The sequence below is a fragment of the Natator depressus genome, chromosome 22, assembly GCF_965152275.1.
Source record: "Natator depressus isolate rNatDep1 chromosome 22, rNatDep2.hap1, whole genome shotgun sequence".
In the NCBI taxonomy this organism is placed as follows: domain Eukaryota; kingdom Metazoa; phylum Chordata; order Testudines; family Cheloniidae; genus Natator; species Natator depressus.
Window position 1 is genome coordinate 7023620 of NC_134255.1, and position 23158 is coordinate 7046777.

General features: G+C 42.3%; 1 protein-coding gene across 3 annotated transcripts in view; it reads left to right on the forward strand.

Moving 5' to 3' along the window:
- PRDM10 (PR/SET domain 10) overlaps window positions 1-23158 on the forward strand; it is a 72516-nt gene that overhangs the window by 33319 nt on the left and 16039 nt on the right. For all 3 annotated transcript variants that reach the window (XM_074936624.1, XM_074936627.1, XM_074936625.1), the window contains exons 12-16: window positions 4773-5000; window positions 16459-16806; window positions 19574-19729; window positions 21564-21743; window positions 22925-23035. In XM_074936624.1, the coding sequence (XP_074792725.1) occupies window positions 4773-5000; window positions 16459-16806; window positions 19574-19729; window positions 21564-21743; window positions 22925-23035 (1023 nt within the window). The remainder of the gene's footprint in view (window positions 1-4772; window positions 5001-16458; window positions 16807-19573; window positions 19730-21563; window positions 21744-22924; window positions 23036-23158) is intronic.

Sequence of the window (23158 nt, forward strand, 5' to 3'; positions counted from 1 at the left end):
ACGAGAAACTTGCTATATAATAATGTTGGTTAGGGGTGTGATTCTTTACAATATTTTTGTACCAGCCAAAAGCCTTAGATCCAGTTATACCAGCATAAAAGGTCCTTTTTCTGGTACAGGTTATTTCATTTGGGGAACTGATATAAGCTATCCCTGCAAAAAACCCTCTCTTTTGCCAGGAAAAGGTGCACCTCATCTGGGAGGTGGGGAGTGTTGCTGGTATAGCTATGCCAGCAAACTCTTTCTAGTGCACATCAGGCCTAGAGTTAATGCCCTTTCTTTTACGAAAAGTGTCAAAAGTGATCAATGGTTCAGTTTTCTGTCTCAGATGAAAACCGACATCTGGAGCAATGATCTGCCCTTTGGCGTGATGCTGGGGCATTGGTTCAGTACTGACTCAGAGGGAAGATTGCATACATTGCATACAAATGACTCTATTGCATCTTTTAAAGCCACACTTAGGAAGAGGCAGGTCTACCTAATTGGGGACTCCCTAACTACGAAGAACAGATAGGCATGTCACCAGAGCTGATCTGGAGAACAGAAGGGAGCTAAGACATGGGATGTGAACCTGAGGCTGAAGAGGATCCTAATGAAAGCAGGAAAGAATCCACTGATTGTCATTCATGTGGGAACAAATGATACTGCTAGATTCTCACTGGGATGTGTTAAGGAAGACTATGCCAGGCTGGAGAAGATGCTTAAAGAAATGGAGGCTCAGGTGATCTTTAGTGGGATTCTACCTATCCCTAGAGGAGGAGAGCAAAGGCTCGACAAGATTAAGATGACCAACAGATGGCTCAGGCAATGGTGCTATAAAGGGGGCTTTGGGATGTTCGTCCACTGGGAGGCATTCTCAAACAGAGGACTGTTCTCATGGGATGAACTCTATCTGAAGAAAACAAGGAAGAAAGAAGTGGACAGCTGAGCATTGAGGATAGGGTAGAGACTAAAGATAATCTAGGCATGGGCCCACACCTAAATGGATACTTTGCCTCAGTTTTTAATAAGGGTAATGAGGAGCTTGTGGGTAGTGGCAGGGTGGCTAGTGGGAGCAAGGATATGGAAGTCGAAACGACCACATCAGAAATGGAAGCCACACTCAAGAATTTAGTGGGACCAAATCCGGGTCCCAGATAATCTCCATCCAAGAACATTTAAGGAACTGGCATACGAAATGGCAAACCCAATAGTAAGGATTTTTAATGAATCCATAATCTCAGGGGTTGTACTCTATGGCTGGAGAACTGCAAATAAAGTATCTATATTTACGAAAGGAAAAAAAAAGTGATCTGGGAAACTACAGGCCTGTTTGTTTGAGCCCCGTGGCATGCCAGATGTTAGAACATATTGTGAAAGATAGAGTCATTAAAGGTAGCAGTAAATGGCAATTGGGATAAAGTACATCTTCGCTTTTAAAAAGGTAGATTGTGCTAGACCAACCTGATCTTTTTCTCTGAGAAGAGAACTGATTTTCTAGACAAAGGAAATGCAGATCCAATCTGCCTGGATTTCAGTAAAGCATTTAGTACAGTTCCACAGTGGAAACTATTAGTTAAATTGGAGAAGATGGGGATTAATATGAGAATGGAAAGGTTAGTAAGGAACTGGTTAAAGGGGAGTCTACAATGGGTCATACTGAAAGATGAACTGTCAGCCTGGATGGAGGTTATTAGTGGAGTTCCTCAGGGATCGGTTTTGGGACCAATCTTATTTAATGTTTTCATTAGTGACCTTGGCACAGAAAGCAGGAGTCTGCTTATAAAATTTGTGGATGACACAAAGTAGGGAGGTATTGCCAATGCGGAGGAGGACCGGAATATCATACAAGAAGATTTGGATGACCTTGAAAAATGGAATAATAGACATGGGATGAAATTTAATAAGTCAAAGTGAAAGGTCATGAGTTTATGGAATAACAACAAGAATTTTTGCTATAAGCTGGGAATTTACCAGTTGGAAGCGGCAGAGGAGAAAAAAGATCAGGGTATATTAGTCAATCACAAGACGACTATGAGCTGTCAAAGTGCTGTAGCCATGAAAAAGGCTAATGCAATCCTAGGATGCATGAGGCGAGGTATTTCCATTAGAGACAGGAAAGTGTTATTACCATTATACAAGGCACTGTTGAGACTGGAATACTGTGTGCAGTTCTGGTCTCCCGTATTTAAGAAAGATGAATTCAAATTGGAACAGGTACAGAGAAGGGCTACTGGAAGATGATCAGAAAAATGGAGAACCTGCCTTACAGGAGAAGACGTAAGGAGCTTGGCTTGTTTAGCCTAACGAAGTGAAGGCTGAGGGGAGAGATGACTGCTCTCTATAAATACATCAGAGGGATAAACACCAGGGAGGGAAAGTAGTTATTTAAGTTAAAGGTCAGCGTTGGCACAAGAACAAATGGGTATAAACTGGCCATCAGCAAGTTTAGGTTTGAAATTAAGCAAAGGTTTCTGACCCTCAGCGGAATGAAATTTTGGAAGAGCCTTCAAAGGGGAGAGGCAAAAAACTTAACTTTTGTCAGACCGAGTGTGATAAATTCATGGAGGGAATGGTACGATGAGGTTGCCTACAATGGCGTATGGCCAATCCACGGGCGCTATTAGCTATTAGAGTAGAACCCTCTTTGTCCGACCCTCCATTATCCAGCTCTCCGTATTAACCGAACAACCAGCGCACACAGGTCCAGAAGCGGGCGATCTCTCCTGTGGCCACAAGATGGCACTGCAGCCTTGCAGTTTCCCTTTATCCAGATTATCTGAATTTTTGATTATCCGATCTGGCCCTAGTTCCAGTTAGATCGGATAAACGGGATTCTGTTGTATCTCCAACAGCTGGACATGGGACACTAGAAAAGGAGGGCTCTGAGTTACTACAGAGAATTCTTCCCCAGGTGTCTGGCTGGTGGGTCTTGCCCACATGCTCTAGGTCTAACTGATCACAGTATTTGGGGTTGGAAAGAAATTTTCCCCTCGGTCAGATTGGCAGAGACCCTGGGGGCTTTTTGCTTTCCTCTGCAGCATGAGGCACGGGTCACTTGCTGTTTTGCAGTAGAATACATGGTGGACGCTCTGTAACCTGAAGTCTTTAAATCATGATTTGAGGACTTCAGTAGCTCAGCTAGAGGTTATGGGCCTATTGCAGGAGTCACTGGGTGAGGTTCTGTCGCCTGCGATACTCAGGAGGGAAAATTAGATGATCATGATGGTCCCTTCTCGCCTTAAAGTAAATGAGTCTAAGTCTCCCATCCAAGTACTGATCTGGCACAACCCTGCTTGTCGTAGCAGACAAGGCTCAAGGTGGTATGGCCACAGATAAATATCAGTAAGTAGGTCCAAAGGGTAGAAATGCTACTACACTCTACAACTGGCACCCTGTGAACACTGCGCCATGTCAACTCTGAGTGCCATAGGAGCCTGCTGTGTACAGCACTGCTAGGGAGGAGAGGTGGACGTGGTGTAGTACAGCATCTTATATAGGAGGCTCTCAAACTCTGCAGCCACTATAGCTGTGGTAGAGTTGGAGAGTTGCCATGACACTGAGGAGTACAGTGAAAGAGACCTGATGCCCTCCTGACTCACATTGACTCAGCTCAGTGCTGCGTGTTATCCATTGCTTAAACGAATTGTCTTGCCCAGCCTTTCATAGATTTTAAAGTCAGAAAGGACAATCGTCATCATCTAGTCTGACCTCCTGCGCAGAACTTCAACCAGGAATTCCTCATCAAGTTCAGCAATTTGTGGGAATATATCAACCAAACCAGGATTTGAATCTTGGATCCTCAGATTAAAAGTCTCCCCTGACTGAGCATTCAGGGCTTGTAACTGGATGCATACCTCCTTGCAGTGCTCTCTTTCTCCTCCCCCTACTGCTGAGCTTTGCGAGGACACCTCTTGAGCTTAGATGCCCTTGGCTCCCCATTTCATGGCTTTCATCTTACTCAAATTTCTTTAGTTGTTTTGTAAGCAGTTAGTATAACAATTAATTATTTTTCTAAAGCTATTGGAATCTTCCATCCCAGAATATTTATTGAAATTTGTCAGGGAAGAGAATGTGGGGTTTAGGGCATTCTGCTTCTCATTCCCAACATCCCCTCCTCTTCTGAACTGGTTCTGAGAAACAGAAAAGCAGCTCTGCTGTGTAACAAATGTAAACTCAACACACAGTTTGGTTTTGCTGCTGCCTGGAGAGGTGGAGACTGAGAGTCAGAGATGAAAATAAACAGGACACAATTTTATGTCCTAGTGTCTTACGCCTAGCTTCACCACTCCTATTCGTTTGCTGGATAGGGCAAACTGTGCACATGACAACATGATAATATTTCAATTCACTTGACAATTAACTTGCACAAGAGAGAGACCTTCTGTATTTCCCCTGAGGCCTCATCTACACTAGGACTTTTCCTTAAAATTTCCCACTATGGCTAACAGGTTCATCTCCCTTGGTGATAGGAATGGTAGGGCACTAATGTAGCTAGGCCCCCTTTGGTTTAACCCCTGTGTCATGAGCAGGCTTGGATAACATGATGGTTAGAACACGGGCTTCCACCAGCAGCACCAGCTACACCACTGCTCCCAATGTTGCTACCACTGGTGGAGCTAAGCTGCTGTTAGCAATGGGAAATTTTAGCGGAAAAAGGCTCGTACAGACCAGTGTAATGAGTGTGATCATTTTACAATATGCAGAAATCCAACCACCTGTCAATTGAGTATTATTAGAGCCTTTCTCGCTGGGTGAGGGAAATAATCACTGGCTGTGATTTGCAATTTCAGGACTTGCTGGATTTTTCCAGCAAGGGGCAGTTTGATGAGGCTGGACAGGCTACACTGAATGGGCTGGAACAGCAGGAGCAGACCCCAGTGCCACCAGAGACGCAGTCGGCACTGGGTCAGCAGCCAGAAGGCCATCCACTGCAACTCCAGCAGCAGCATGATGAGAGCCCAGTGCCTACGCAGAGCACCATGACAGCAGATGATATGCGGCGAGCAAAGCGTATTCGGGTAAGTGAAGATGATGGTGGCTCATGCCCCCTTCCGCCCTCTGACTTTGTTTTAGCCAGTGGAAGGCTTGGTTAGCCAGTTAGGCAACAGCTGGTCTTTTTCTCCAGTGTGGTGTCCGTCTTCAAATCCCAAACACAGCGTCTCAAGCTCAGAAAACTCCCTCACTCAGAAAGTAAGACAAACCTAATACAAAGAGTTAGTGTGTCATGAGATGCTAGTGAGATTTGGTCACCAGTTGGAGCTGGTTCAATTCCAGCACAGTAATTCTTTCATAGAAACATAGTCCATCCAAGTTGGCAGGCAGGAGCGCTCTGAACAGCCGGCCGAATCATAGTGGTGTGGCATGGACTAATGGCCTGTTCAGAGCACCATCTGCGTGTCTCGCAGATGTGTTGGCTTTAGAAGTCATTGCCAAAGAAGCATTGTGTCCATTCATTCCTATGATGATGAAGATGAAGATTTTTAATTATAAAATTATTTCTTGGAGTAGGAAACCTCCTCCTTTTATGAGGGTAAAAGCTATGCTGAGAACTTTACATACCAACCGCAAACACTTTGAACCTGTGCTTTGTGGCAGCTGAGAGAGCTGCTTTTTCCACCATGTGTGGGAGGGAAATGATTCAGGCAAATAATCCTCCAAGCAATGTAATTGTGAGATTGGTTTATGTAGCTTAAAATCTTTTTTTCCCCTCCTCCTCCATGTGTAAAATTTTGATTACAGAAGGAAACAGCTGCAAACAAGTTGAGACTTCATTTTTAGGGGATGAGCGAAATAGAGAGAGAGGATTAAAAAAGGAGACAATGCATGATTCTTATAGGGGGACACTGAGCCAGATTTTACTCTCTGTACACCAATGTATATGTGACTGCATTGATGGTGTTACTTAACAGATACAGTGACTTAACTAAGAGTAGAATTTGGCCGAGTCACACTAAAAATGCATGTGTGTGAAACTTATAAAATGCTTGGCATCTAGGAGTCACTGTTCTGTGAAGTGGTCTTTCTTTCGATCTTCCTCTCTGTTGAAAACACTAGACTTGAAATGATGTGTTTATGTAAGGCACCAGACAGCTGTAACCCAAGAACACTGGGAACATGGCTGGTAGGAGCAGACAGTGGTGGTCAAACTATTATAGAGTAAGGAGCCAGCTGCTGAAGCTCTGACAATAAATAGGATTGGACCAGTTCCCAAGTGGGTCTTGATTCATTTTGCATAAGATACAGTAGTACAACTTCTGTCCTAAAAGGTACAGCTGTGGGTGTGATGGGGAGAGGTGGTTTCATTGGATTTCTTTAATTACTGGATTTAACGAGGTCTGAAGGTCTCACTCTTGGTTTGGAGGTAACGGGGAAGAGATGGAGTTGGTTTGTCTCATGCATTAGCCTGTTTCCTGGAAACTTGAGTTTGGGTCACAAGTGAGATGAGTGTGGTGGTTATTTATTCCTCAGTGACATGTTTGTATCACAGATCTCCTCCCTCAGCTCCCCTTTCAGATTGGCACATTTGGCAACCCTTGATTAGCAGAGCCCTAGAGATGTATGGTTCCTAAAAGCAGAGGTTCTTCAACTCAAAGGGCATTGGAAGGGATGTGGGCATTGCATGTGGGATGGTTGCATAGAGGCTGCCTAGGTTATGTTAGACTGTGAGCAGTTCTGTCATTCAACCTTGGATTTTAACCATGAAAATTCACACCATACTGTGACAGTTTGTCAGAACTTACTCTTCCAATGTGTGCGTGCAATTCACTGCACCCTGTTATCACAGCGTGTGGCTAGGAAATGTCATAAACCAGCAAAGGGAAGCCAAAGTTATGGTTTCAAATATGTAAAATGTCATTTATTTTTAAAGAACGGGTACAAAATTTGTGGCTACCCACTGGGACCTGGACCTAGGTAGCTGTAAGTCACGCTGATTACTTAGATAGTATTTCTTACTCAACAGCAATAACTTGGCGCTTGTCTTGACCTGACAGTTGAGAAACTGTATAAGAGACATGAAAGTAATTTTATTTTTATAAATCAAGCTTTGCGAACCTCTTCTACCTTTCTAAGAAAGGAATAAAGCATGAGGTGATGGTAGGACTGCCCCTCTTCAGGCAAACAATTCCAGTCAAAGATTTAAAAGAAATAATTATCATGAAGAGGCCTTGTGTGATTTTTTCCAAGCCTTTATTAGGCACAAAACTCAGTTTTACTATGTCTCCTTCTGTTGCACTCTGAAATTAAACATAAAACAGTATCCTGGAGCATGAGTAATATTAAAAAAATAATAAAGCTTTTACATATGTTGAGACATTTGCATCCTAGATGTAATTGAAGGCGCCTTGTTCAGTGAATTGACATTCTTTAGAAATGACACACGATTCTTTTATATCTGCAACAAAGGGGAGCAATATTCTTGTATTTTAAATAACAAAAAATGACTTCTGCATTACAATACACAGTAATAATAAACTAGCTCTTAATGGATATTCACACTTGTACCATTGCATTAGCGTTTATATCATCCTGTAGGATGCAGTCTCTTGAGAAAAACATAGTAACATAAACCTATGCATCTGCAAGGCTGGCAATGGGTCCAGAAGAGAGCACTATGCATGTAGGGCTTGATCCAGCCCCCACATTAGTCAATGGAAAGATTTCCATTGGCTTCAATGGTTGCTGGATCAGGTCCACACTGAAGGAAGTACATAGATTTGTCTGTCTGTCCTCTCTTGGATTTCTTATTTACAGCTCTGGCATTGATTTGCCTTTGCAATTCTAGAACCTGTTGCCTGAAGTAGACATGTGGAAGGACATCACCTTTTTGAATGTATTCCATGAAGTAAATAATTCTCTTGAGACATTTTCTGTTTCATTTACTTGTGCAACATCACATGGCAAAGATACAAAGCTGTCATAACACAGTGTTACAACAATCAATATAAATATAAGGCTTGCATTTGGAAAGCACCTGTCAAAATCAGGACCATCCTGCATGTTTTGGGAAGGTACAAATCTACTTACCAAGAAGGCTACAATTTTTAGGCTATAAGTCAGAGGGAATGGCTTAATGGTTTAAATTTCTAGTTTGAAACACTGAGATTCACTGGAACTGTAGGTTCAAATCCTGGTAGGGTCAACACATGCCTTCTTCTGTAGAGTTCATGGAGTTTACTCTGTGGGAGACTTGAGATCAGAGCTTAAACACTGAGGTCCTGCCTTGTTTTGTGTGGACACTAAAGATCCTGTGGGACACTTTTTGTAAGAGTAGGGTGTGACAGCCTGACAATATCCTGGACAAACCTTATAGAATTAAGATAAACTTTATTGAATGAATTTAAACCTTATTGAATTAGGTTTAATACCTTTGGGGTCCATTGTATTAAAAATGTGTTACTGTGGAATCACATATAACTCCTCGAGGAGGAAGGGGATGCAAATGTAATTCCTCCGCTTATCAGCTCTTTGAAGCTCCCCCCTGGAAAGGTTCAGATATACTAGTTCAAATTGGATTCTTCAGGGACCAACAGACAAAGAAACAACTTTTGGATAATTAGCCTGGTTTTACACAGGCCCAGGGCTTTCTTCCTGATACCATAACTAGACAGGACCCCTGGCCCATGGCGGGTCCCAATCCTCAGGGAAGGGCTGGAAGAACTGGACCTAATGAGACGCCATAACACTGGGTGCTTGTTCTGAGATGAAGCTGTGATGAACTTGAAACCTTGGTGGGGTGCTGAAGGACTGCTCCTGCCGGAGCCCATTTTAGAGTTGGGGTGATCTCTGATAGCCTGTTAGCATGTGCATAGGTTCTTTTATTGTTTGTAATGTGTTTTGTCTGTAGTGCTAGTACCTAAAGAATAAAAGAGGCTTGCATAAAAAGAGCTTTGTGGTAACTATACCTGTGGGCAGTCACACTGTTAGCCATCTCTGAAGAGAAAGCCAGCAGGCCAGCTTGAGCAGCCTGTCTCTGCTGGGAATAACATGGTGAAGGCAGGGAACTGTTCAGCCTGGAAATAGCCCTCTCAGAAGGACATGAGATGCACATCTCCCTTCAAGAGAGGTGATGCCCAGGGGAGCCAGTGGGTGCTCTTGCTGAAACATAGGGGGAGAATACAGGTGCAGTTGCCCTGAACTGTGACATGGGGGATTACATCATTGTCCTTGGCCAAAATAAATGTTTCCTGCCCACTGTTGTGCACCATCCAATGTGTTCGTTAGTTGCCACTCTCTGGATGCATTTCAGAAATGGCTGTACTTACCGAGGCTTGGTCCTGAAAGTTGCTCCGTGTGGATGATGCCCTGCACTCATGCAGAACAGCTTGCAGGACAGAGGTGCAGTTTGTAAAGCACAATGGGATCCTTCAGGCGGAAAGGCACAATAGAAATGTAAGACATTATTAAATTCTGACGAGTATCGACCAGTAGGACAGCACTTAAATAAATCACTACCCGTTACTTCCCAGCAATCTGATCCTGGCATCCATAACCTCTTTATCTTCCCATAGCTACCACCTCTTGCCAGGCACATTTCATTCTCACTGAGACTCTGCAGGGTTCATTAATTTATATAATTTATATAAATTATAAATTTAATTTTAATTTAATTTATAAATTATAAATTTAATTTATAAATTTATAATTTATATTCATATAATTTTTAATAAACACAATATCTGACAAAACATGAAAGGCAGAAAGACACTGTGTCTTAAAGGTTATCTGTGATTTTCATCTTCACCCTTTAACTCCTTCTAGGCAGTTATTAACGGAAGGGCAAATCCTGAACTCCCTGCCTAGTCCTTACTGAGGCAAAACTCTCATTGGGAGTTTTGCCTGAGTGAAGACTGAGCTAGGACTTCCAGATCTGTCCCTGACTGATAATGACCCACAGGAGACTGCCGAAGTCAAGTCTTCTGTTTTACGGTCCATTTCGTAACATAAATATTTTTCTCTCCCCCAATGCTGCCTGCTCAGTTGGAGCTGCAGGTAGGTTTGGTTTTTATCCTGTGTCTAACCTAATGGAACGAAACAAAATTGCCTTCCATGTCGTTTTGTGCAACCTCTGCTTAATGTCTCCAGATGGAATCTGCGTTGTTGATGGTCTTGTGTTTGTTCTTTTGTATACAGATCATGCACAAAACTGGGTATCATCCCAATAACTATTGTTTGCATAGTTTCTCTTAGTCCCCTTCAGACTGATCCACTGCAAGGACTTAATAATAATTAGCTCTTTAAAAGATGTTTAAATGGATCATCCAAAACTTTAAGCTGGGTATTTAATGGGCTGTTCCTTTGTGGCCTCAGAACCTGATTCAAGTCTGTCTGGTGCACCTCTGTGTACCTGATTTTGGTAGTTTATGTTAGTCTTCGGTGGCTTTAGTAGTCTGGCAGAGTGTGCACCATAACAATATATTTTAAACCTTTCTGTCTAGTGCTTTTAACAGTTCCCACTTAGGAAATACCTAATATGGAGTTGCATGCAATTTGAAAGAAACATTTTCAAGTACCTTGGGTCCCAAATTTTACCCGCCTTAAAACTTCCTTAAATTTGGTGTTCAGTCATATAGATTCATCTAAATATCTAGTTTTCTAGTGATTTAGCATTTCTTGTAATGACTATTAACAGGTATTGTGGTGATAAGCTCCATAGTAATGCCTCTAAATAAATAGCTTTTAAAAAGGCATCACTTGGTTGTTGATAAATATATTTCAACAACTACTCCCAAACCTTCATTGTTGAAACTTTTGGGGGTAAAATCCTGGACCTATTCAAGTCAAATGGGAGTTTTCTCATTGATTTCAATAGAGCCAAGATTTCACCCTGGGTTCTTTAGCAATAGTTAAAGAGACACAGGTCAACATAAAACTAATTTATAAAAAAAAAATCCCTTATCTATGTTACTAATAACAACTACAGATATTACAACCTTGAGAATTTAAAAAATCAGGTATACTTTTACTGTTTGCTGTTTACTTACTTTGAATGTAAATGCAAAATATTATGTATTTATTTATATTTTAAAATATGCTTATCAAATATCTTTAAGCATACTTATAGAAATAACACATTCATTAAATAACAAAATAACATACAAAAATTGTGCACATCACTCAGTTTTGGCTGAGACTAGTCTGGTCAATATTACTTAAGTTTCCAGTCAGTTTCACTTTCTGGTTCTCATGGCACTAGCACCTTAGGGAAGTGTTTGTGTTTATAACATAGTGAAAGGGGAAAGTTTAAATTCAAAACTAAATGGAAAACAAACAAGCAGTCCCCTCTCCACCCCCAATGAACCACAAAACCACCACCACCAACTAGAGAAACATATGTACTGATAATAGGTTTTGTAAATCCCCTTACCTTTTTCAAAACCTAAAGTGTGGGTTTTTAACTAGTTGACAATAGTTCTTTAATTAACAAACTATCTCCAGAGCAGATCTGGCATCGTCATGATATAATTGTACATACAGAGTAGTATACAGGAAGTGCCATGCAGGATCAGTCCCAGGGTCCAGCCTGTCCAATATTCTGTCTCAAATACAATATGAGTACCAGAAGTAGGTGTAAAAATCCCACAGATGTGTGGCAATCTGCTCCCCCCACATTAGGTCTCATCCTGATTTCTAATAATTAAAGATTGGCTTACACCCAGCTCCATTAAACCATACGAAAAGGAAACGGGATGGATCATGGAATTGGTAGCTGGGAATCAGAACCTTTCCCCCTTCTTGGTCATCTATTCCAAATCTGATGACCTTCTTGGTCATCAAACCTGATCAGAAGAAACTGGAGAAGGGACTTGTTGCCATCTTATACATGTTTTTTGGCCTGCATGAAATGGGTCTCGGTCCAGTTCCCAGTGAACAGGTGTTTACATCATTATTGGCCCACATTGATCGCCTCTGCTAGGACATTCATGAATATAAGGGCAGCAAAATCTGAATCAAGATGCAGTGGGCTGCTCTGAGAGTGGAATTTTGCTCTGAAATTAAAGCCAAGCCTGACTGCTTTTCTAAAAGACTTTGTTCATTTCAGTTCTCAGTCACATCTTACATATTACCCCATCAAGGAAGAGCCTCATTGGCAGTGGGTGAGGAATCTGAATGATGTAGCTATCTATAAAATAAAATCCAACAAAATACGTTACTTCCCCCACCTTGTAGCTGTCTATGGTTTTCTTTAACTGAGGGTAGATCTTTTGTAACACTTGCGTACAACCATGTAGAGTGTGACTTCATTGTTTCAAATTCTGCAGTTCATTACACTTAGAGGTGAAAAAGGGAAAGGACAGAAGTGATAAGAAAAGAAATACGATTTTTAAACTTCTAAGAGATAAACAGAGGAGAGTATAAAAGTATGCAAAAGCCTGTTTATAGAGCCTCCTCTGGGGTAATGAGCATAGAGTCTTTGACATCAATGGAGCTTTGGCAGTTTATTCTGGATGAGGATCTGGCCTCTGTTTTGCCATTCTGATAAAGTATTTGGGTTAAATACATTAAGAAACAGTATTGGAGGAGATAGAAATTTGAATTGCATCTGTCTAGACTATTTGACTTCCTGGTAAATCCCTGTAACTAGCAGAAAATTATGCATTTTTTATTTCAAAGCACAAGTAAATTGTTATACAAACAATAGAAACATGTAAACCCAAGATTATGGGACAAATTGAATCACTGTGTAAGTGCACATAGGGAGTTACACCGGCTTACTCTAGGACTGAATTTGGCCCAGTGTTTCTTAAGAGAAATGGTTTTAGTTGTTAGAAGTGGGGACGGTGAGTCAGCACTTCTGGGTTCTGTTTCTGCCTCTGTGTGACTTTGGGCAAATCACCTCACTTTCCTTTCCCTCGGTTCCTCCATCTGTAAAGGGGAGATAACAACACCTCCCAGGGACACTGTGAGGTGTAATTTCTCATATTTGCAAAGTGCCTTGAGATCCTTGGCTAAAAAGGGGAACAAAGAAGACCCGGGGAATTACAGACCAGTCAGTTTAACTTTGATACCTGGAAAGATACTGGAACAAATTAGTAAACAATCAGTGTCTAACCACCTGGAAGTTAAGAGGATTATAAGGAAGAGCCGGCTTGGATTTGTCAAGATCAAATTCCAAACCAACCTAAGTTCCTTCTTTGACAGGGTTACTGGCCAAGTGGAAGCAGTGATATATCTTGATTTTAGTAAGGCTTTTGACACAGTTGCACAGAACGTTCTCATAAGCAAACGAGGGAAATGTGGTCTATATGAAATTACTAGAAGGTGGGTGCACAAGTGGTTGAAAGATCATACTCAAAGAGTAGTTATCAACGGTTCGCTGACAAACTGAGAGGGTGTGTCCAATTTGGTCCCTCAGAGGTCAGTCCTGGGTCTGGTACTGTTTAATATTTTCAGGAATGACTTGGATAAAGGAGTTGAGAGTGTCTTATAAAATTTGCGTATGACACCAAGCTGGGAGGGGTTACAAGCACTTTGGAGGACAGGATCAGAATTCAAAATGACCTTGACAAATTGCAGAATTGATCAACGAGATGAAATTCAGTAAAAACAAGTGCAAAGTACTTCACTTAGAAAGGAAAAATCAAATGCATAATGACAAAATGGGGGGAAACTGGCTAGGTGGTTGTACTGCTGCATCTGGGGGTTATGGTGGGTCACCAATTGAATATGAATTAACAATGTGATGCAGTTGCGAAAAAGGCTATTATCATTCTGGGGTGTGTTTTTTATGAGTGTTGCATGTAAGGCACTGAAGGTAATTGCCCTGCTGTACTCAGCACTGGTGAGGCCTCCCCTGGGAGTATTGTGTCCAGCTCTGGGTGCAACACTAGGAAAGATGTGGACAAATTGGAGAGAGTCCAGAGGAGAGCAACAAAAATGATAAAAAGCTTTAGAAAACCTGACCTCTGAGGAAAGTTAAAAAAAAAAGGGGGCGTGTTTAGTCTTGAGAAAAGAAGACTGAGGGGGGACCTTGTAACAGTCTTCAAATATGTTAAGGGCTGTTATAAAGAGAACGGTGATCACTTGTTCTCCATGCCCACTGAAGGTAGGACAAGAGGTAATGGGCTTAATCTGCAGCGAGGAAGATTTAGGTTAGATATTAGGAAAAACTTTCAAACTAGAAGGGTAGTTAAGCTCTGGAATAGGCTTCCAAAGGAGGTTGTGGAATCCCTATCACTGGAGGATTTTAAGGACAGTTTGGACAAACAGCTGTCAGAGATGGTCTAGGTTTACTTGGTCCTGCCTCAGTGTAGGGGGCTGGACTTGATGACTTCTTGAGGTCCCTTCCAGCCCCCTATGTCAATGATTCTATGAAAAGTGCTATAGGAATTTGAGGTATTATTGTGTCTTAAAATAAAGACCAACCACTCTAAAATTTGACTCAGTAACAGAGCAACATGCCTCCAGTATAAGAGTGACTCCCAACTCCAGTGAAGTCCATTATAAGGCACTCAGGATTTCAGCTAAATTAATCACTGGTGTCGCTGAACATTCCAAATCATCTGATTGTGACTAGAAATTTTCCTTATGCCATGGGATGGTGTCTGAGATTACCTGGGAAAAGGGAAATGTGTGTGTGTGTATGTATGTATATATATATATATATAGTGTTTTTTAGTTTTCTATAAACAGTTGCTCTTATGTTTCTCTTTTACTGGAAAGAGTGCATGGTTTCCTCCTTTTACAGTTTAGACAGTGGAGAGAACCATTCAGATTCTCTTCATGTGTTTGTAGCCCAGTACTCCAGAATAACTGCCGAGGTGTCTTCTAATTCTGACAGAGCAGCTTTGAACCCTGCTTCATCAGTATCTGCTTTTGACACTGACTCAAGAGTAGCAGCGCATGCCAGCCAAGAAGTCCCATAAAGAAAGGAGAGTGGAGATGGTTTTAACCAGGGAATTTTGTTCTTTAAGACTCTGTTTACTTTAAAGCATGCTAATAACAACAAGCATGTTCAAACACAGTAACTAGCAGCATTCTAGCCGTGTTTCCCTGACTAGCATGGATGTGGATTAAAAAAAAAAATTAGAGAAGCTGAGTGGAAAGGAGACAACAGTAAACACTGGACGGGAGATCCTGTCTTGAAGGAGTGTAAAAATTCCTTAGATGTCAATAGCACAGCGAGAGAAATGGCAGAATCACCAGGCCATTTCAGTCTTCTGCACTGTAATATGAGATTTCATATTTGTCAGTGTAGTCTGCTTCCATATGCACTGCCAGCCAGCATAAAAAGTTCCTGGCCACTACTGAAATGCAGGCCCACTGGGCAACCAACTATTTCCACAGGTTGCAAGTCCGGCTGTGACTGCTCCTACAGCAGCCAGAGCAGAGATCAGGAGCTGAGCAGGGCTTTGCTGGATTTGTCTAATCTAGCAGGCAGGAGAAGGAAAGAAACAGCAGTTGTTAAATGTTATAGGAAAACTAGATCAAAGGAAAACAGACACTGAAAGAGGGGGCGAGAGAAAGAGAAGAAAAGATATACGATAGAAAGAGAGAATGAAAGAAAGAAAAATGGAATGAAGGAAAAGGGAAAGAGAAGGAAGAACAATAGCAGGAGATACGTTAGAAAGTTAATTTAAAAATATGTATTTAATGGAGTTTAATGTCTAAACATTGTAATGAATAAAAATGCAATTAATGCTTGATTAGATATAATCAAATACCTTTGATTGGCCCACAAAATTCTACCAGAACTCTGTATGTGTTTCTCTGTGAGTGTGTTCACTTCTCTACTTCACTCACAAACACACACACACAGTGTGCGTTTAAGGGTAGAATTGTGTGGGTTCCTCACAAGATATTACGTGTTGCTCTTGAAGCTGCCTATCTGGCCCTGCTGTAATGTTTTTGAAACTCCCATTCCTCTTTGTTAATAATACTGAGCAGGTTTAGGTTAGCACAGAGATCCACTTGATCCAGCATTATTAGTTTGGGGCCATGCTAAACCACTGCTGCAGATCTCTCTGATGCTCCGTGGTACAGAAACTGACCCCCCCCAAAAGGCTGCAGATTCCCAGAGGCTCTGCTAACGGACAATGCGTATGAGTAATTGGGAGATGCCTCGATGTGGTGGCTCATCTACAAATATAAATACACAGAGCCTCGTCCTGAGAGATCAGTTGCAGGTGCCCAACACCTCTCAGGCTCAAGCCCACCCTGGAGAGGAAAGAGTAAGTTTATGTTACAGAAAAATTGTGTGTCAAAATGTGTTTAGAGCAGGGCATGGGGACTCAGGACTCCTGAGTTCTGTTCCTGGCTCTGCTACTGTCTCACTGTGTGACCTTAGGCAAGTCTCGGAATCACTCTCTGCCTCAGTTTCTCCATCTGTAGAATGGAGATAATACATTTCTACCTCAAAAGGGGTCTTTTGAGATTTAACTGCTCAACATCTTGGCTCACTTAAATTTGACAATACTTGTATGTAAAGTCTGTATGTGATAATAAACACTGATGTTCTTTCTTGGGTGTGTCTTTCAGAATGCAGCTCTTCAGCATCTATTCATCCGAAAGTCGTTCCGTCCCTTCAAATGCCTGCAGTGTGGGAAGGCGTTCCGGGAGAAGGACAAGCTGGATCAGCACCTGCGATTTCATGGGCGGGAGGGGAACTGCCCTCTGACCTGCGACATTTGCAATAAGGGTTTTATCAACAGCAGCGCTCTGGAGAGTCACATGAAGTTCCACTTGGACCAGAAAACATATTCCTGTATTTTCTGTCCTGAATCTTTTGACCGCTTGGACCTGCTTAAAGATCACGTGGCAATCCATGTCAATGATGGCTATTTCACCTGCCCTACCTGTAAAAAGCGCTTTCCCGATTTTATCCAGGTGAGTGCCATGCTGACCACAAGCAATGGCTTCCAGACCTTGGGCACGTGTAATGCTTCTCAGTACTGATTCCATTCAGGCCAGCTTATGCTGTAAGTCTGTATGCTCTTACAAGCTAAGCAGGATCAGTTTGTGGATGGGAAAACTGACAGCATTGCAGGAAGTGGTAACGTTCATTTTGTAGATGGCACTTTTCCCTCTCAGTCAGTAGTGACCCAATACCCCAGCATGGTGTAGTGGTGTTGGTGCAGTCTTTTGGACAACGTGAAACAGAATTCTTGATCGCACATGGTTGTTTGAGATGCATGGCACAACAGGTTCTTCCCTCTTGCTGGATGCAGCAGACATCAGAATGTACACTTGTCCCTGTCAAGGTTCCTTCCCCACTCTGAACGCTAGGGTACAGATGTGGGGACCTGCATGAAAACCTCCTAAGCTTACTTTTACCAGCTTAGGTTAAAACTTCCCCAAGGTACAAACTATTTTGCCCTTTGCCCTTGGACTTTCGCTGCCACCACCAAACGTCTAACACCGGTTACTGGGAAAGAGTTCGTTTGGAAACGTCTTTCCCCCCAAAATCCTCCCAAACCTTACCCTCCTTTTTCTGCGGAAGGTTTGATAAAAATCCTCACCAATTTGTATAGGTGACCACAGACCCAAACCCTTGGATCTTAAGAACAATGAAAAAGCATTCAGTTTCTTAAAAGAAGAATTTTAATAGAAGAAAAGTAAACAGAATCAGGTCTGTAAAATCAGGATGGTAAATACCTTACAGGGTAATTAGATTCAAAACATAGAGAATCCCTCTAGGCAAAACCTTAAGTTACAAAAAGACACAAAAACAGGAATATCCATTCCATTCAGCACATCTTATTTTCTCAGCCATTTAAAGAAATCATAATCTAACACATATCTAGCTAGATTACTTACTAAGTTCTAAGACTCCATTCCTGTTCTGTCCCCGGCAAAAAGCATCCCCCAGACAGACCCAGACCCTTTGTTTCTCCCCCCCTCCAGCTTTGAAAGTATCTTGTCTCCTCATTGGTCATTGTGGTCAGGTGCCAGTGAGGTTATCCTAGCTTCTTAACCCTTTACAGGTGAAAGGGTTTTTCCTCTGGCCAGGAGGGATTTTAAAGGTGTTTACCCTTCCCTTTATATTTATGACAGTCCCTAACTGCTGAACTTGTATATTAAAATGCATTATACGTTTAAAATCCCATGGCCTTTTTTGCAAGAGTAATGCTGTTGAGTCCGGGGCAGTAATTCCAGAGCATTTCAGTATGTTCTGCTTCCCTAACTTCCTCCTGTCGGTTCAGTTGAGTATATTCCTCTTCAATTCCACGTTCCATGCAAGAAGTAGCTGCGTTTGAGTGGTGGGTGATGTAACCCCTTTGTGCAATTTGTGGAGTCCTTCAAGATGAAAGACATTATAGAAATTTTAAAGTACTGTTTTCTTGCTTGGTGAGAAAAACGTAAACCTACCTTACATACATTCATTACACTTAACATGAATAAAGAAGATGACATATATCTCACAAAGGTACCATGACCTGAGACTAAACACGGAAATCCAGTTTCAAGTCAAGTGATAAATCCAGGAACTGATAGGCATTATCCAAAAGTTCAAAGAAGAAAAGATGGTGTGGGGGGGTTATTATTACAACCCTCCATCCCCAAAATAATCCAGCCTCTGTTAACATGGAGCAGAAAGAAAATAACAAACTAGTTACCTAAGCTATGACCATCTCCCCCATCAATTTTCCAGTTAAACTGATCTAGTAAGAGAAAGGTTACCAAATTCTTTCCACTTTTTCACATGCTGTTGTATGAATAATTAAGTCCAGTCACTCTGGGAATTAATAATCAGAAATCATGGTCTACTTCCCTGAGTAATTATTGTTGAGCAGATATAGAGACCAAGTGGCTCCATGGTGCAGGAGGAAAATAAGGATTGCATCAAAGATCCTGTTTTCTTCATGCTGGGATTTGGAATTCCAAGCCTTACTAGCTGTTTTATTACAGATCTTGCTGTGCACCTGACCAGGCAAAGGACATTCCTAAAACATGCAAAGGAAACTGCACGCCGGAAGGTGTTCAAAATGAATTGCTCCCTATGTCCCATGCGTACTGTAACCGCCACCTAATTCTTTCTGATCAAAAGGAATTAATCTGTGCTCTCAGATTTCCTTCAAATGAAAGAAATAGAGGGAATGAGCATCAGCTGACTGTGTAACTCGAAGATGTTGGTCTGGTAAAAGTTGCCACTACGTCAGCCATCCTTTTTTATCGTCTTTAGAATACCCAGTCATGCAGTTGCAGGTGCCTTCGAGAATCATTCCTCGGGAGATCAGAGTGTCCATGCAGATCTGTAACAAAGATTATGAGGATTCATTCATTATGCTGTTAGCATCTGTTAAGCTAATATCAGGACCCCAAGTATTCTGGTAAACCACTGAAGAATTGAGGTTTCCCTAGGACAGACTAGAGAACTCTTAAACACTCTTTTGGCCCATCTCTACATCTCCCAGGTGTGCAAGAGAATAGGATTCCAAAGCACCACTAGGGAACTGCTTTGTCTAACGTTTTCTTGGAAACTGTTATTCAAGGCTGTTCAGTTTCTTGTGCTGATGGATTCTATCCAAAGAACAGAGCTTCAGCAGTAACCAAGTCTCCCCCTTGCGTTGCTAAGAGCTGCTGCGACGGTTCCGTGGTCTGTTTGCTCCACATCTTGAGTGCCCTGAGTTTTCTCTGTGGTCTTCACTGCCAGGTGAAGAAGCACGTGCGCAGCTTCCATTCGGAGAAGATTTACCAGTGTACGGAATGCGACAAGGCTTTCTGCCGCCCCGACAAGCTGCGGCTCCACATGCTGCGACACTCGGACCGCAAGGACTTCCTGTGCTCCACCTGTGGCAAGCAGTTCAAGGTAACGTATCTACTAGGCTGTGGTGTTCCCAAAGCGATACCGGGACAGCTTTTTCTCCCTCCTTTGTCAGCAAGATTGTCTTCCCAGAAACGGAAGCAATCAGCACCTGTAGACATGCTAGGTTTGCATGCAGATTGCATGCGCCAATCTATGCAGTGTACGTGCTGCAGCATACATTTTTGAATTACTCTCTCTGGCCTGAGCAAACTATTGAGCTCTTGCTTGTAATCAGCTTGTTAACACCAACGGGCAGGTCCATCCTCCTTCCATCCACTTGTAGAGTCACTTTGTTGCACAGCGTTGGTGCAAAATGCCACCAACATTGTGCTTCCCATTACTTGGTTTCGGAAATCTTTTTTATTGGAAATCCATTTACACCAATGGACTAATATTCCACACAAGCCACAAGAAATAAGTTATAATAAGTGGCAATGGATATCTGATCTTAAAATTAGAACTCTAAGTATAGAACAGATGGAATTAAACTGATGGAGAGATTTTTAAAGGGACAGTATGAAACTGAACTGGACCAAAGGGGAGCAGAAATCTAATAAACACGTGTGAGAGTTTTCTGGTAAGATCCAAACTACAATAATGTTGTGAGTTTGGTCACCACTGCATAAAACTATAAGTTGCTTCAGCCTCTGAAAGGTTAAGAAGTGTAGCAAAATGTGATCATAGCATCAAACTAGAAGGACAAATAAAACAATGGCATTCATGCTGCCTAGGGAAAGGGTTATTTTAGAGGAAAAGTGACGGAAATGCTCTGTTTATGAGAGGAAGTATTGTGTAATGGGCTGTGCCCAAGAGTCGAGACTCCAGGCTTCCATTACCAACTGTGATCTTGGTTTATTGTGTGGCTTTGGGCAGGTCACTTTAATCTCTCTAGGCCTCAGTTTCCCCATCTGTAAAATGGGTGTAATAGTATAGAGCCTATGATACCTCAGAAGCATAACAATGCCTGTAAAGCATTTTGAGATGACAGCTGCTGCAAAAGTGCAAAATATTACAACATTGTTATTATTATAAAGCCTTTCACAGCATGGATAACATCAGCCCTAGTAGCTATTGTTACCATTATGCAGAGTGCAGGACAGAGGTGCATAAATGGAAAGGGTTGGGTGGAAAAAATGTACAACAACAGTGGGCCACCTAGTGAGATCATTTTTAAGTAGGACTCCCACTGAAGTCAGGAAGATAACTAGAAATGGATACATGTGCATCTTTGCATTGAACAGAGCAAACTGCAGCTGCCCTCTGTATTTTCCCCTTATGTTTTGCATGTGTTTGTGAAAAGTCCCATAATTCAGCCCTGAGACCTCTACCCAGATATAGCCAGTGGAGGTACAAGCCTCGTCTCTGCCTTTGAGGAGCTATTTCTAGGGGGGGGAGGGGGGAACTTGGCCTCTACAGCTTAGTCAGCAGTTGGGCTCTGTCATCAAGGGTTACATTTCGTGCCAACTTGTAGTCATGGGAACCCTTTGCCACTGGGAACTGGACTGAGACCCACCAGCTCATCTCTCAGAGACCAGTGAATTAGCGTTAGCCAGGTAACAGCTTTCAGTGCCTGCCAACCATAAACTTAGAAATGAAAGGTTCTGTAGCTTCTTATTGATCCAGTTCTCCAGTCAGCTTCTTTCATAATGAAGTGCAGCCCACAGAAGCAAAAGTTCCCAGCATGCCATGCTCCATCCATATCTTAGCTGCCTGCTCCATTATTGGAGATGACAGTTCCAAGAATGGACCTCTCTGTGGTATGCATTTTGTCCACCCCTTTAACAAACAAATGCTGTAAAATTGATTTTTCTTCCTCTCTGACTGTTGTCCTAAACAGAGGAAAGACAAGCTCCGAGAGCACATGCAAAGGATGCATAATCCAGAAAGAGAAGCTAAGAAAGCTGATCGAATCAGCCGCTCCAAAACCTTCAAGCCTCGGATAGCTTCCACTGACTACGAGAGCTTCATGTTCAAGTGCCGACTGTGCATGATGGGCTTCCGGAGGAGAGGCATGTTGGTTAGTGTCCTGATGCTCTTGAGATCTCTGCCAGTGAACTTTTGTTGATTAAGCATGATTTACTACATAAGATAGCTTTTGTATTTAGCTTTAGTGAATAGTAAACAAATGCCTGCAAATTTCAGGTGATTAGAACAGAGGAATGTTGAGAAAGAACTGCAGGAATTGTAGTTCTTCCAAAGGGTCCTCTTTTTGTTTCTTTCCTTTTTTCTTTTTCTTTTTTTTTTTTTGGCCTGTCCCCATGGTGTATAAGCATTGTGATGTATAATACATCCATCATCCTGCTGTCTGGGCACCAAGTTTGAGATCAGTAATACAATTGCATGGTCCAGATGGGACAGGGAGGCTCCACCGCTCAGTTTCCAGATGTTCCTTTATTATTTACTAGGAAGTTTGTTTTGTTCCTCTGTCCCCATTACTATTTCTCTCTCTTTTCTCTTTTTTATCTCCTTCCTGTGTGGGACCTCACCAGCCTTTGTCACTGAGGGAAAGCTTGTGCAAACACATCTGTATTGTACGCCACATTGGCTCAGGGTGGTTGCGATCTCTGCTAATAAAGAGTTACATAGCCAGGGGGCTTCTGGTGATAAAACCTTGCTCCCAGCCCTGGAGAGTTTGACCCTCTTTTCCTCTTATGTGGATCAGGCATGCACATTCTAGTATCTGCCCCACAAGAAATAAAATGCCTCTTCGGGAAACCGTCCCTGTGAGATTAGTGGGGAAGGATGCTCAGTGCATTGGGAACCTTGTTACACACACAAACTGTACTGCTGCCTGGAGCCAGCAAATTCTGGAGCAATGCGAAAAATCAGTCTGAATCAGACACCTCCCACCCCCCTGGATTTTCCATGGCACTGGCTCAAACAAAATTAAACTAGCGTGTATCAGGAACGTTCACCAAAGGAAATTCATGTGAGTACATTTTTGCTTTTTCCAACAGCAAGTCTTTCAGCTCAACAAACTGGAAGTGGGATGCAGGGTGACTAGGTTCACCTTCAGCAACTGACCACAAATGGACGTGAAGCCCAATGCCCTCAGGTGGGCATGGCGTGGCTGGTTAGCAATGTTTTGGTGGGGCAGTGCGCTGGGGAATCCATACTCCCCGTGACCAAGAGAAGAGTCCATTGTTTAGCTTCCAGCTGTAACGTATTTTCTTCTTCTGATTTGCTTCTTTCTCTCAGGTGAATCATTTATCAAAGAGACATCCAGACATGAAAATAGAGGAGGTGCCAGAGCTAACATTGCCCATCATCAAACCCAACAGAGATTACTTCTGCCAGTACTGTGATAAGGTATGTGAGGAAGTCACCAATGAGAGCACAACCCTCTACCTTCTTGCAACCAATTTGTGTGTATGAACACGTGGCAGGACTTGTGATTTTCTTGAGATAATACCTGGCTGAGCTGGCCAGCAG